The sequence below is a fragment of the Mus caroli genome, chromosome 19 (assembly GCF_900094665.2).
Source record: "Mus caroli chromosome 19, CAROLI_EIJ_v1.1, whole genome shotgun sequence".
NCBI classification, from domain to species: domain Eukaryota; kingdom Metazoa; phylum Chordata; class Mammalia; order Rodentia; family Muridae; genus Mus; species Mus caroli.
Window position 1 is genome coordinate 52,276,265 of NC_034588.1, and position 15,803 is coordinate 52,292,067.

The 15,803-nt window shown below is 46.2% G+C and overlaps 1 protein-coding gene across 30 annotated transcripts in view; it reads left to right on the top strand.

Moving 5' to 3' along the window:
* Tcf7l2 (transcription factor 7 like 2) overlaps positions 1-15,803 on the top strand; it is a 196,260-nt gene that overhangs the window by 63,287 nt on the left and 117,170 nt on the right. For all 30 annotated transcript variants that reach the window (XM_021151309.2, XM_021151305.1, XM_029472491.1 and 27 more), the window contains one exon: positions 12,177-12,278. In XM_021151309.2, the coding sequence (XP_021006968.1) occupies positions 12,177-12,278 (102 nt within the window). The remainder of the gene's footprint in view (positions 1-12,176; positions 12,279-15,803) is intronic.

A 15,803-nucleotide genomic window follows, 5' to 3' on the forward strand; every position in this document is an offset into this window, starting at 1 on the left:
TTTTTTTTGGTTTTGGTTTTTTGAGACAGGGTTTCTCTATATAGCCCTGGCTGTCCTGGAACTCACTCTGTAGACAAGGCTGGCCTTGATCTCAGAAATCCGCCTGCCTCTGCCTCCCAAGTGCTGGAATTAAAGGCGTGTGCCACCACTGCCTGGCGCTTAACTGATATTTTTTTTTAATCAGAATGATCCTTCTACAACTTTATGTCAGTCAACTCCATGATGGAGAGAGAAGGGATTGGTGTGTGTGTGTGTCTCCTGTGTGTATATGTATATGTGTATCTGTGTGTGTTTGTGTGTGTGAATGTGTGGGTATCTCTGTGTGTTTGTGTGTGGTTCGGATTGAAGGAGAGAGCTCAGAAGCCATGTTGTATAGTTTAAAAGATAGATCTTAGGCCAAGCCATCTTTGACCTGAGTCCCTCTCTGTCTTTGTCTTCGGGAGCCCCTGGGAGGTCTGGAAGAACACGAGGCCAGGTTCTATGGTCATGGCTAGTTGGCGTCACAGATAAACCAACTCCTGGAAAATTCTCTTACTGTCAATAGTGAAGACCGGGGGGAGGGCAGTGGGGGAGAGGAAGAACTGATCTTGATGCTGTTGGGCTTGAACCTGCCTGTGCAGAGGACATACCATGGGCTAAGTGGTTAACTTCAGATGGCCACTGCCCCTTTCCCAGCCATGTTCTTTTAAAGACTCAAGCCATCAAGAAAGAGGAAACATTGGCCTAGAGAGGCCCAGTGGCCCTCAGGGGTGAAGAGAGGCCAGCCCCCACCCACACATGAGAAGATGAAGTTGGACCAGAGGTCCAGAACAGCCCAGTGCCAGCTCTTCTCTGTCTCCCACTGGGGCTTGTTCTTTGGGGGAAGTGGGCATGTGCTGTGTGTTCCTCCTGTGTCTTGGTTATTCCTGGAAGTTTCTGTCCTTGTTGATCATGTGTCAGCCATGTGCTGCCCCCTCTTTGAAAGTCACACTTAACAACAGCTGGGGTGATCCTTATCTCCTTGTTACCCCTTTGATTATAAGATCCATTGTTCTGGCCTCTGCTCCTAGGCACATACTAGCTCCACTGTGTATACAATTAAACAATCCTGAACAGCCGTGCGCGTCTCAAGTGCCCGGAATCTCCCAGTGTTTCAGAGGCAGCTTGAAAATGAGCAGAACTGTATTTCCGTTTCCCAATGAGCTTATTGTGCTCAAAATATCGCCTGCTAGTTTATGAAGGGAAGCCACAGGCTGGGGACCCAAGGGCACTTCTGGCTACAGTCTGTAACTCAGTCCCCGCCTCTGCCCCTTTGCCCCATTAAGTCTGCCCCCAGATGCTCTGTTCATCCCTGGGGCGTAGCCCTGCTTCCTAGGAACACCACTAGCCTGCATGAGCTGGCTTGGGGCTCATCCTTGTGGACTGGTAGGAAGGAATTTGGAGTGTGGACTTCCTCGAGTGGCTGCCATCAGGGCAGCCAAGTCTGTAGGCAGATAGAAGCGTGTGGGCAGAGGGAGCCATCGTGAGGTGGGGACAGAAAGCCCGCCTTCATCTTTAACTGTGCCCGGTGGATGATTGAGACATTCAGTTTATGCCTGAGAGCGGAGTGGGCCAGGATAGCCTAGCTGACCTGGTAGACCTCCCAGATGAAGCTCACAAGAGAAGCAAATAGAACTGGGGATTACCAAGCAGGGGAACAACTGGGGCAGAGTCCTGGGAGAGAATGTTTATTTCCTTGCTCTCTAGGAGGGATTTGGAAAGAGCAGTAATCCTGGGTTAGGAGTAATTTGTTACAGCAAGATGATACTTGAGTGGCAGGCAGCTCTGGCGGAGGCAGCAGTGATGAGCAGGCAGGGGGGTCGAGGGACCTGCAGAAGGTCAGACGAGCCCGTTTTGACCCGGGGCTTCTTCCTCCCGGTGCAGAATTAACCAGAGGAACTGCTGACCCAAGGTTCCCGGGTGTAGGGTTAGGAAGCATCCCTGTTACAAGCTTGTCACAGCCAGAAACCGGCAATAAAAGTTTGGAAGGGGAGACCTCTTTGGAGCCACTGACCCCTTTCAGATGTGACAAGGGGAGAAACTTGCAGAAGAGAAGGCATCTAAAGCTGTGAAGTAAGCTGGAGCAGGAAGCTGGGGTCGGGTCGCCTGCACTGGGCTCCCGTGCAGGCAGACTGTAGTGAGTTCAATCCTCCCACTGAAGGGTTCAGGCTGGGTTGTTTTTTTGTTTTTTTTTTTTTTTTTTTTTTTTTTTTTTTTTTTTTTTTTTGTTTTTTTTTTTTTTGTCATGGGGAACTGGGAAATAGAATAAGGGGAGGAGCCTCTACTTGGAAAAGTTCTGCCTTGTGTGCCCCAAACCACAGAGCAAGGAAGGAATTAAGAAAAGTTTTGATCAAAAAAAAAAAAAATCAGCAACAACCGAGTGGCTTAAAAATTGAGATTAAAATCTCAGGATAGAGAGACCCTATCACTCAGTGTCTCTACCTCCCAGGTCACCCATCACCTCAAGAGATCTGTAGTTTTTAAATCCCCAGAACAGTCGGAAGAGAAAAAAAACAAAACAAAAAACAACAAAAAAAAAAAACCAAAAAACCCTCTAAATCTTAGTTGTCTACACTATGTGACATTCCCCTTGATTTCATTGCCGTGGTTTGTTTAAGGTTTTTAATTTTTTTACATGGATTGATTGATTGTGTCCTCACCTGTGAGTGTTTGTGGGTCAGAGGACAAGCTGTGGAGTTGATTCTTCCTCTGGGGTTCTGGGGTCCAACCCCAGGGTCAGGCATGGTCCCAGGGCTTAGTCCATCGAGCCATCTTGCTGACACATCCTTTATGGGACGAAGCTGGTGAGGGAGCGGTTTCACACCCATTTCCAGATGGAGGAGCTGAGGTACAGATGGCTAGCCTGGCCTGCGGGGTGCACATGTGAATGAGTCCTGGTTCTGTTGACTTGACCATTCCTCCAGGATGTTAGCCATGTGCACTTTAGCCTTGCAGCCTAGCAGCCATTAACTCCCCTTTCCCTTCATCAGCATCTCTAATCCAGGGTAGACTGTGGTGTCCTCCCAGAGACCCACCTGACCACAGTCCCATTTGGTAATGGCTTAGTTCTCAAGGACCTATACTGATTCCCCTCCTGTCCCATCTTTGATATATGATATGATATGATATGATATGAAGGTGGGAGAGTGTCCCCCCCCCCATTTGTCTCTTGACGGACAATGAGATAACCATCAAATGATGAGTGCCTTCTCTTAAATATCTCATTTTAAACTGAGATATTATTTTGATATTAAATTGAGATGCCATAATACATATCTATTTAAAGCACACAGTTCAGGCTGGCAAGATCACTCAGCAGGTAAGAGCCATTGCTGCTCTTGGAGAAGACCGGAGTTTGACTTCTACCACCTGTGACACATAGCTCACAACTACCTATGACTCCAGCTCCAGGGGTTCAGGTGCTCTCTCCTGGCCTCTGTGGGTATCTTCACCTGCACACACACACACACACACACACACACACACACACACACACACACCCGCGCACGCGCAGATACATACACAGAAATAAAACTTAAAATGTACAATTCAGTGGTTTTTAGAATACTCCCGGGGTTGTGCATACACCAGCACTCTGTTCTGTTTCTGGAATTTCTTGGTATTCATAAAGTAACCCCATTTTCCCTGGCTGGTGCTTCCCACTCCTTTCTCCTCAGCTCCTGAGTATTTTATATAAATGGAATAATACACATGTCTCCTGCCTTTTTGTCTGCCTTCTTTAGAATTGCATATTAAGTGTCAAGGACCAGCCAGGGCTTGGTACGCAGGTATGCTGTCTGTTTTTATCACTGCATAATACTCCGTTCTGCGGTTGTACCACACAACCAGCTTGGGTATTCTAAGAACTAGAAGGGTTGGTGCCTTTCAGTCACAGGGCATCCACCATTCTGCTCAGCCCCTAGCATTACCCACACTTGCTGCACAGGCTCCTCTGCGTCTTCCGGTTTGTTTTCTGGTCTGCAGATGGCCTGCGTCTCCCTTGGCATGTTGTGGAGACACAGGTGGTAACTCAGACATTCCAATTAACTTGACTGTTCTTGGCCTTTTTTTTATAAGTAATAAAAATTGTGGTGGCTACAACTGGTTGATTTTAAAGGAGAGACTGTAAATGTTTTCTGCTTAGAGGAGACTGGAGTCTGGTCTGGCTCTTCATGGGAGGTTCCTGCCAGGGCTTGCAGGCAGGAGATCAGTTAATCGCCAGCTGGGGGGCTCAGGGGACACTCTGTGTGGCACTGGCTGGAAGCTGTAGACCTGGGAGAGCTCCTGTCCTCTAACCTGGATCAGGGGTCGGGCACTTGAAACACGGCTAACGTCCACGGCTCTTCTCTCTGGTTCGGGCTTGGTGGGCACAGATTCACCAAGGAAGGCAGAGGGGAGTTGGGAGATGAGCCTGGATGGAGTGGAGGAAGTTGGTGGCCCTGCGTAATGTCTGACCTGTGACTTGTGGCAGTCTAGATCCCACCTGATTGGCCGAGCTTCCTCTTTGTACAAATCGTAGGTCTACATACTCTTCTTGATTTCACAGGGTTAGTTTTGAAGCGGTGGTCACTGCTAAGGTATGCTCCAGTGAGTGATGCAATTGGAGACTGTACTCCGCAGTGACTGAAGCCAACTGCAGGACTTCATTTCAAATCTTTTAAATGAATGATACGGAAACCAAGGCGAAGGCTGTTAATAAATTTTTGGACACTAGTGTCTGTGTGTACCCTTTTCTCTTGGCAGCTTCCTTTGAGAAACAAGACCACCTCACTAACATCTGTGTGGTCCCATTCCTTGTTTAGCTTTAGAGAATGCTCAGCCTTCAGGCTGGGGTTTCCTTCTCCTTGGAGTTTCTGTAGCGTGCTCCTTATGTTGTTTCCCAATCCAGAAATCACTGATGTCTGCATCTTGTCATATTTTATCAGCAAATAAAGCCTTTAAAAGATAGAGCCACTGTGGGTGATTTTCAGTTGAACCAGCTCTGGAGTTTCTAACCAGCGGTTCTCAACCTGTGGGGTTGTGACCCCTCTGGGAGTTGCAAATCAGATATTTACATTACAGTCTATAACAGTGGCAAAATTACTGTTATGAAGTAGTCCTGAAAATAATTTTATGGTTGGGGGTCGGTCACCACACCATGAGGAACTGTGTTAAAGGGTTGCAGTATTAGGAAGGATGGGCGCTACCATCCTATACCTTCTGCATCTGCAGAAGCAGTGGCCAAATGGGCCTTATAGCGACGTCCTGCAAGGTTCTGATGGGACTTCTGGAATGTTCCACTACTTTCAGTTTCAGTATAGCTGGTGGAAAATGCATATAGAGCATCGTATAAACCTAATATTGTCACAGCTTTTCAAATTTTGCCATTGTAGGTAAATCGAGAGTCCTTAACTACCAGGAAAAAAATGCTTGTTCGTAGGAAATGGGCTGAATTTTCTCTCCTCCATTTCCAAGAAATGAGGAAATCTTAGAAAGGGTCATATAGACATACTTGTGAGCAGGGTGTGGATGCATGCATGTGCGGGTGCGTGTGTGAGTGTGTGTGTATGAGTGTGTGTGTGTGAGTGTGTGTGCATGCGTGTGTGTATGTGTGTTTGTGTGTGTGTGTGCATGCATGTATGTGTGTGAGTGTGTGGATGCATGTTTGGGTGTGTGTGAGTGTGTGTGTGTGAGTGTGAGTGTGTGTGTGTGTATGTGTGTGGTGTTCCTTATAACCTGAACTCTTAAAGAGGCCCTGTGATGGTCTCTGTTGGGAGGAGGATACCAACAGAGGCAATTGCCCCTTTCCTTTTTCCTGGTACTTCGTTTCTTGTGGTAAGTGGCTTCTGGTGGCCCTTTCTTTAGTAAGGGTTGGAATGTGGCTACTGCTTTCTGTCCCCTGCCGCCTGTTGGCAGGGGAGTCAGCTTCCGACTGTGCTACTTTGAGGGGAAGACCGCATGATTTTGTATACTGTGGACCATGGCTGACCCTAGGGTGTGTCTGACGTCCCATTTCATTAGAAACAAGACATCTACAACTTCCTAGCATCATCAGTGCCTTAGGAGGTCTTGTCTGTGGGGATCCACCAGGGACCCATTTCGAAGACTGATCCACTTAATTTGGTTTTGGGAGAAATGGTTTTCCTAGTCAGAATCAGCTCGGGTCGAGGAGATTGGCTACTCCCTCTTGTCTTTTACTAAGGGCCAACCGTGGAACTTAAATTTCTGGAAGAGGTAATTTCACCTTTCATTGTCTTTGTGTGTGTGCGCGTATCTGTGCACAGTGCTCATGGAGGGAAAAGGTCAAAAGGTCATGCTTAGGTTGTTCCTCAGGAATCGGCCACCTTTTTTTTTTTTTTTTTTTTTGTTCAGAGAGGGTCTCTTCCTGGCCTGGAGCTTGCTAACTAGGTCAGGCTGGTTGGCCAGTGAGCCTCGGGGGCACAGTTTTTCCCTCCCCCAGCCCAGGAATTGTAAACTCCTCCCACCATGCTTTGCTTTCCCATCATGCTTTGCTTTCCCATCATGCTTTGCTTTCCCATCATGCTGTGCTCTCTATGTGAGCTCTTGGGCTTGAACTCAGGTCTTTGCATTTGCAAGGCTGACACTTTACCAAACTGAGTCACCTCCCTAACCTCTAGTTTCACATTCCTTGAACAGAGTGTTTCTGCCCTGTCCCTCTGCCTTCTTTTGTGTAAGCTCAGGGCTAATGCCATCTGCTGATCTGTCGGCAGCAGGCAGAGTGGGCACCAACTGGGCTTCATTCCAGTCTCGTCATATGGGACAGTGCTGGAGAGAGGAGCTTCTATAAGGTTGATTTCAAAGCTCTGAGATGATTTCTCTGTGCCCTGAGTTCAGGCCACCTGTTGCTCCCTTTGGGGCTGGTGGTGGATGATCTGAAGTCACATGACACAGTGCTTCTGGGAAGTGATGAGCCTTTTCCAGTCAGAATTGTTCAGAGGTTTCTAGAACTTCCACCTTGGAGTGGTGATCTAGCATGTGGCTGCGTGCCTTGGACAGAGGTCTCAGGGTCTCAATGTGTAGTTCTGGCTGTTCTACAACTCATTATGTAGACCAGGCTGGCCTGACACTTCAGAGATCTACCTGGGATTAAAGGTGGGAGGCAGCATGTCTAGCTCCCGGATTCTTTTATAACCCTCCAAACTTGAGTCTGGCGTTGACATTTGAATGTAACCTGTGGCCTCTGAGCCACTGAACACACTTTCTTACATGACTCTATTTGAATGTCCAGACCATAGACTTATACAGGGATGGTATCCATTTGGAAATAGCTTCTGTAGTCTTCCTATACCCAACTCTCTAAGCCAGAAAGATGAACTGTGCACAGGCTGGACATCTCCATTGGCATGTACCTGCCTTCAGATGGCTTGGAAGTGAAGACAACCCTTTTCATTAGTAAATTAACTTTTTTTTATTTTTGAGCTTTGCTTTTTTTTTTTTTTAATGGCTCAAGTAATCAAGAGAAATCTTTTAGAGAACTGGCATCTATGTCAGGTGGCTCAGGCACCAGGAGAATCTGAGATGCTCTCTGACCTTCATGCCTGTATTCACGTGCATATATTCCCTACAGTCCAAAGTGAAAGACCAGGAGAAGAACAGAACCCCGCCTCGATACAGAAACTTCAGATACCACTGTCCTTACAGTAGAGTTTATTGAGTGTTTGCCGCCGTAATGTGACATAATGTCCACCCTCTGCTGGGGTCAGGCACTTTAAACTCACGATGGCGGGCATGGTCATGGACCACAGAGCCTAAGATATTTGCCATTTGGTACTTTATAGAAGACATTTTCAAGCCTTCTTGGATAAGTAAGAAGGTGGGGGGGGGCAGTCTCCACATCCATATCCCTCTGTGGGGCCAGAGAAAGGGGTGAGAATTTTCCCGACAGCTTCCTTGTCGTTGGCATTGTGTTTTGGGTCCTTCTGTTTGTTTAGGAATGTGCACCAGCCCGCAGCTATAAAGTAACGGGTTCCGATGGTGGGGTCCTGGAGGATGCAGGTGATTTATGGGAGTAACCCCCCAAAACCTTCTATTGGAAGCCCTTTCCTATCTTTTACCTTCTCCCTTTTATTGGGGGAAATGGAAGAAGGAAGGAAATTAGAGATGCTAACACTTTTTTTTTCTTCATGTGTACAGATTTCTGTGTGTGTGTGTGTGTATACATGTGTGTGCTCATTTCCTTGTGAATTTGTATGAGTTGTGTGAGCATGTATATACATGTGGGTGCCCATTATTGTGTGCCTTTGTATAGGGGTGTGTGTGTGTGTATATATATATATATATATATATATATATATATATAGTGTATATATGTATATATAGCATATATAGTGTATATATATAGTATATATGTGTATAGTATATATAGTATATATGTATATATACATATATATGTATATATATGTATATATAGTATATATATGTATAGTGTATATATATATATATATATATATATATATATATATATATATACATGTGTGTGCACATCTCCCTGTGTATGTGTATGGGGATATGTGTGCATGGGTCTGTATACATGTGTGTACATTTTCCTGTGCATGGGGTATGTGTATGTGAGCGTGTATATAGATGTTGAAATTGGAGCTTGACATTAGTTGTTTGTCTCAAACACTCTCCACCGTGCTGTTGTTATTTTGGAACGGAATCTCAGACCAAACTTGAGTTCCGGGATTTGTTAAACTCTCTGGCCCGTGAGGTCTCCCGGCCCTTTCTTCCTGTTAACAATTCCGCAGACTATTGAGCTGCTCTGATTCCCCGCAGGCCCTGGGCTCTGCCTGTGTCCCCCAAGTCTTTGCCCACAGGTCCAAGCCTAACCTGAGATCCTAGAGACGTATCGTAAAACATGACTTGGAGGAGGGCCTAATGGGCCACGATCAGGACATTATTATTAAACAAAAGATGAAAAACGCTTAAGTCAGGATGGACTTATTAGTAGAATTATTTTTTTTTTTGACTAAATGAAAGCTGAGCAGACCCCATTTCAACAGTTCTCAAGGTAGGAATTCCCTCAGCCCCGTTTGATTGCCGTTTGTTGAAAAGTGTAATGTTTTTGTAGGCAATTCATAATTTCCATGCGGAGAGTCCTGAGAGGAAGCGAGCAGGAGCCTGGTTTTGTTTTTCTTAGAGCATGGTGGAGATATTTTGTTTCCTCAAAGGATATAAAATTGCAGTGGAGCTGCTGGGCAGATGAGACTATGTTCAACTGTTCTGTGTCTGAGATGCCACCGCATGTCTTCCTTTAGGATTCAGCAGAATAAGAATTTCTCACGGCTTAATGTCTCTGGGAGGGAGGGGTTTCCCTTTGGGCTTTAATTGTACCTAATTTCCTTCTTCTCCTCTTCATTTGTTTATCTTTCTTGTTAACCAGGACCAATGGGGGAAGATGAAGGAACTGGGGAGCGTCACTTTTGGAATAAGCTAATAACATCTTTTAAAATAAAAATCCCAACCTACTACTTGCTTTTCCAAAAGGAACCCTGTCATCCCACACTTCGGCTATGAAGCACGGGCTTGTGGATGCCTGGCTGTTCAGTGGTATCAGATTGCACCCAAAAGGAACATTTGAGGCTGCCATTGAAGAGTCCCTGCCAGTCAGCAGGGCCAGGGGCTGTCCTCCACCATCTGGATTTGGTTAGCTCTCTCTGGGCAGCAGGGGTGACTCTCATTTCCTCCAGCCCGTAATGTTATATAGGCAGTGGTCCTGGACTGCCCTGACATAATTGAAAATTATGGGTATTGTAGGCTCAGGGCGCTGAAATGTAGGCTCATAAAAATATGTGGTGCAGGTAGCCTATGGAGATCGGACACGGAGCACAATGAAGCTTTTATGTACATTAGGAATTAGGAGCCTCCACTGATACCGCGTTCTGAGTTTGACAGCTCTTGGGTGGGTTCCTCAGGGCATGTCTGCCACCTTAAACCAAGCCTGAATGTTCTAATTCAATAGAGCTGGCATCAGGATGCAATCAGACCTCCTTTACAGATGGTCAAAGATGAAAACTTACCCATTCATCAGACCCTCCCACCGGAGCAAGGCAGGAGGTGTGGGCGTGGCTGTCCGGCTCTGCAGAGCTGTGTGTGGGTTCCTGTGAGGCGGAGAGGTAGTGCTGGCCAGTGTTCATTTTTGGTTGGCCTCAAGGAAATGACTCTATTGAGTGGTTCTGACCAATGCGGCCCCTGTAGTTATGTGGCAAGTGTGAGTGGGAAAAGTCAGGGTGAGGCAGGGCAAAACAGATTCCCAGAGCCCTCTGGCTGAAGACCAAGCTGGGGGTGCCATGAAAACTGTCTTCAATGGTTTTACACTTTGAGTTATTCTGGCTCCAGTTTGGAAAAGGTTTAGTTGTAAGGGATGAACAGGAGGGTCTTGCTAGGATTCAGTGTCTGGAATTCTGATGTCCTTCAATACTTGGGCAGACTATTCTCTCATGGCAAATATGGTGTAGAAGCCTCAAGCTGTAGGGGATGAAGCCACCTTGTGTGGATCTAGGCAGGAAAAGCAGACGGCGCTTCTGCAGGTAGCTGGTGGGCTTTCCTCCTGAAGCATGGCCACATTTGGTTTTCATTTGCCAAGCAGGCGTGTCTTTGAGGAACCATGTTCTCGTTTACTGATACCTTTGACCTCTCTGTTTCTACTGGGAGTTTGAGCTCAGCCTCTTCCTGGACTGTCCTTTGCTGTCTTCTCTATATAGAAATCTTTCAGAATTATCTGCATCTACTCTGGGCAGTGTTTTCTCAGAGAGTCTGCCTGGGCACTGCTGCCCGAATTCCACTTGCACCTGGCTGTGCCTCACAAGGATAAGCTTCCCCAGGGCAGGATCTTGTGTTCCTCCTTATTCTCAGCAAGAAGACCAGACACAAAGCAAGCTTCCTTAGTGGCCACGGAATACAGAATTCTGGGGCTCGGTAGCTAAAGGTACTTGCCACCAAGCCCGATGGTGTGAGTTTGAGACCTACAATTCTTAAGGTGGTAGGAGAGAATGGACCTGGGCAAGTTGTCCCCTGATCTACACGTGTGACTGTGACATTCCTCATACACAAGTACATTCATTTTTATAATGAATATTAAGACAAGTCATTTTACATCATTGGAGTCTCTGGAATGATATTTGTCCTTTCTATGCCCTCTGAGTGTTACAGATACTTAGTCACATGACATTTGGGATCCAAAAGCCTCGAACACGTGTCCCTACACGCCTCCATCCCATTTCCCTGGTGAAACTGTGGTTATCCAGGAAAGTCTCATGTCCTTAGAGTGTTCAGAGCGTCTCTGGCCTGAGCCCGCTGCTTCGCCTCAGTTTCCCTATCTGTCAGACTAAAGAAGCAATTAGGCCCCAATTGATATCTCAGCACCATCTGACAGCTGCCCTGTGAATTGCAGTAGACGTGTCTAGCTTTGTGTTCATCTCCTGCTCCAGAGAAAGGAAAGGGGGATAAACTGGCTTGTTTTTTTAATTTTTCTCTTGTTCCTCTCTCCTGCTAATGCTGCCCACATTTACGAATGGCATCGTTCTTTTGAAATGACTGCAGAAACTGCACCGTGCTCTGGGTGTGCATCTGCTGCCAAGAAATGCTTTTAGTTTTCCAAGCTTTGGGTTGAGGAATGCTGTCCTTGGTCATGACTGAGTACCCTCTGCTGTGTGAAGAAAGTGAGAGATGATGTTGTTTTAAAGATGAAGGCCCCCTAAAGAGCACATTTGGTCTTCTAGGCCCTTTCAGCCTGAGGTTCTGTGTTCACTTTCTGCCTTTGCCCCCTCTTTTCTTCCCTGTCTGTACCCCACTTCTCTCTAACCACCCCAATCCCCTCCATTGCCTGGTCATCCCCCCCCATCTTTCTCATGCCCTTCTGTGACTCCACTCTGAACAAGGTGGTGTCACTGAGCCCCCCTTTCCTGGAGCCCCGCGACTGAACCTCCAAGGACAAGACTGTGCTTGTCAGTAATGTTAATTTTCTGCATTTGGGCTTTCGGCTCTAAGGAAAAGGACTCAATGCCTCTCCCTTTGTTGCATGTGTTCAGAATTTTGTTTTTGTTTTTGTTTGTTTGTTTGTTTTTACTTTCCGATGTAAATAATGCATAATGCTTATTCCTTAGGTGGGTTAGCTTGTAGGCCCTCCTTCCCTGAAATAATTGTCTCTTTTCTTTTAGTATCTTCAGATGAAATGGCCACTGCTTGATGTCCAAGCAGGAAGCCTCCAGAGCAGACAAACCCTCAAGGATGCTCGTTCGCCGTCGCCAGCACACATCGTTGTAAGTAACCTCTCAGTGACAGCCACCCCTCTGTTGGGGGTAAAGAATCTTTTGATGATTAAAAACTCATATTTGTCAGTTCTTTAAAAACGTTTTTCTGGAGACTAGCTTTGGACATGGTCTGAGAGGCGAGTCTTTCTCCTCGACTCCGAGGCAGTACCGCAGCGATTGTCATTTGGAAATTTCCTGAATTTTCCTTCCCCCATTCTCCTCTATGTTCTGGGTTAGACTTGTGGGCGTCCGTTAGTAGGGTACATCCTTCCTGGTTTCAGGGGGAAACTAGAGATGGTACTGAAGCAGTTGTTTAGAAAAAAAAATGCACTTTAGGGGAAGTGAGGCAGAGGGGAGGATGAGACAATAGGGAGTCCCTGGTCTGAAATCTTCCATCCACCCGGTTTATCCTGATGTGCACTAGAAAGCAGTGTTTTTCATGAAGAGTGACAAACCTGATCGGAGCTGGCTGACTGGAATCTTAGAGTAGAAATTAATTTAGAAAGGCCCAAATTAAACTTAATCCATGTACCCACAGCTTTGAAAGCCTGTGGGCTGCACACAGAAAACATTTGTTTTTACTGAGAGACTACAGCATCAAGTGTGTGTCAACATATATTTTTAATGTGCTTTCCTAGTGTATCGTAGGCTCTGGAAGTTTATAAATTAGCCTCCTGAGAAGGTAGCTCAGCCTTATTAGAATATCCATTTCCTTCTATATATTTATATCATGAGCTGGACTTCAGACTTTTGAAATAATTAATGAAAGACATATTTTTATAATGAATTCATGACAGGTAGAATTATGCAAAGCATGAGATAATTCATGCATTTTTTATTTACGTTATCACAAAATGTTACCCATTAGTATGTTTGGCCTCTACAGTACTCAGAATCTCTAAAAATTGCAAAATAATTTAAAGTAGAAAATCTTAAGATGCATTTTGTCAAATTTCAGGCTGCCTCCCGGTTTGGTAGCTCGGTGTAATTGGCTATATATTATTTAGTGGGCCAGGCCTCAGTTGTATGTGTGTGTATCAGAACATAATTTATTTCTGTAAAACCACATTTGGAACCTTGATTGGTGGAAATGTCTTAACTTCTCATGGTATAAATAAGACATGTAGGAAGAAGGCTGACATGTGTTAGACGCTCCTTCCCTCTTCCAAGCCCACAATTAAACGGATGCTTGTGATTAGGTATGCCCCTGGGATATCAGGACTCCAGGGCTGGCGTCCATAGCTTAGATCATCTTAGGCCCAATCTGATTTCAGAAGAGGAGAGTGAGTGACCAAGGCCCGAAGAGGCCTTAAGCGAGTTGCCCAATGTCACACACCGAGGTAGCAGCTCGAGCAAAGGCTGGACCAGCACTTTGCTCCCTTTCTGGGGCCTTTGAGTATATTCTCTTCTGTGAGAGGTGCGGGTAGTGCTTGTGGCTGACTGTTTTGTTTACTATAAGCTGGCTCACCATCGGGGACAGTGACAACATGCCACGTGAAGACGTTGCTGACTTAGGGTGCTAATTCAGGTTCCTTTGGAAAATCAAACGCCACGTTAAAAGAATCAAACACATGGTGACAGGGTCCTAGAGTGTGAGGCGAGAGTCACCTTCTCCTCCTATGCCGGTGGATTTCCCAACATCTGCCCAGGCTTTGAAATTTCGCTCCCTGGAAGTTTCCAACATTTTTACCTACAGGGAAGGGCGTTACCTCTGCAGTCTCTTAACAGAGTGTGTACAGCCGGCCCCCTGTGGTGGTGCAAGATCATGGGCCATAGCAGTGCTGAGCAAGACCCTCACAAAAGCACGAGTTGTCACAATTGTCCCCTCTTGTCCTTTGTAAATCCCATGAGAGCAGTTGCTGCACCAGGGTCATCAGTCTTATTTTCTTGTGTGGGAACTGACAATCTGTAGGTGGGGGGAAGGCAGACTTTACAGGAGCAGTGTGGATCTTGGTAAGGGACTCAGAGGGGAGGATGAGGTGAGTTCCCCTACTGTTTTCTAGAAGGCACACCTACCATGGCAACCACTCGGGAGTACACATATCACCTTTGAGGTGGGCACTTCCATTCACAGAAGCCATGGCTGATAATGTCACACCATCTTGTTTGCTGACTGCTATGTCCTTAGGGACCTGGGGACCAGCCATCTGTTAGAGGCTATAGGCTTGTGGAGGAAGGTAGGCCTTGGGCGCTGAGGAGAAGGGACAGAGCTGTGAGTTTGGGCTGAAGAAGGCCATGTTTAGAAAATGCTGAATTATCTTCTCAGTGGACATGGAGCTGTGCTGTCAACCTAAACCACCATCCTACAGTGAGAACAGGCTCTGAGTTGTCCCAGGAAGCTTTGTGAAGCGCGTGGCTCATGCATCATTTGGGTTTCTGCACAGTGGATCGAGGGGTCTGGTTCATGTTCAGATTTGGCCCTGGATGGCTTTCCCAGAGACCAGGGGCTCTTCCACATGCCTTGTTTTCCAATCTGTTCAAGAAAGTGTCATCACATCATGGACACATCACCAGACGCGTTTCAAAACAGTCTTCTACGCATTGTTTCCTAATTTCTCCGAAATTCGGATTATTGTAACTTGTGGGCTAAGCTGTTTCTAAATTACTTCTGATGTTTCACTGTAAAAATAGAGAAGTGTTTGGGGTTTGTTGTCAGTCCTTGAGGTTATGACCGTCACAGACTGCTAAGAAGGCAGCTCGCTCCAAGACTGCCACTTGGAAGAGAGTCCTCCCTTTGGGAGTTTAAAGTATTTTCTCTGAACATCGTGTTAATCTGATTGAGATTTTTTTTTTCCTGATGGAGTACAAGGTTTCCATGGCATATGAAGTTGATGTGTGTGGGGCTAGAGAGATGGATCGGGAGTTAAAAGCATTCATTTACTCATCTGTCCGAGGACCAGAGTTGGCACGCCAGCACCCACCTTGGGCAGCTCCAAACCAAGATGTCTAATGCCCACTTCTGGCCTCGACAGGCACCCCCCGACACACACGCGTGCATGCACACACACACACACACACACACACACACACACAACTTTAACTACTTGATTGTGAAATACATGTTAATGAGGATTCAGTGTACCTAACAGTGTGTCCGTCATTCATTCTTTCACTCACTCATTTCCTGGTGCTGAGGTTGGAACCTGAGGCTTTGCTGAGGCTAAGCAAACCTTCTGCTGAGCCACAACCTGGCCCTTTCAGATAACATTTACATTAACCCTCTCCCACAAAGTACCCTATACATTTTAGTTCCTTTAACCAATAGATGACATTTGTTTATTATAACCAGGTGATTCCCAAATCTGTGTTCTGAAGAGAAAAGAGATCATTCCCCAGTCTTCATTGGATGATCAAACACTGACCCTTCCTGTGAGGAATCAGCCCGTGTCTCACTCTTCCCCCATGCCCTCTCTGCCTTCTACCCAACCCACTGACTTCATAAAGTGTCAAAATGCCAAGGAACCCATTCTAAGATATCCATCTCCCCATTCCGTTTTCTAATGTGCCCCCCTTTACGTTCTCTGACATTCCTGA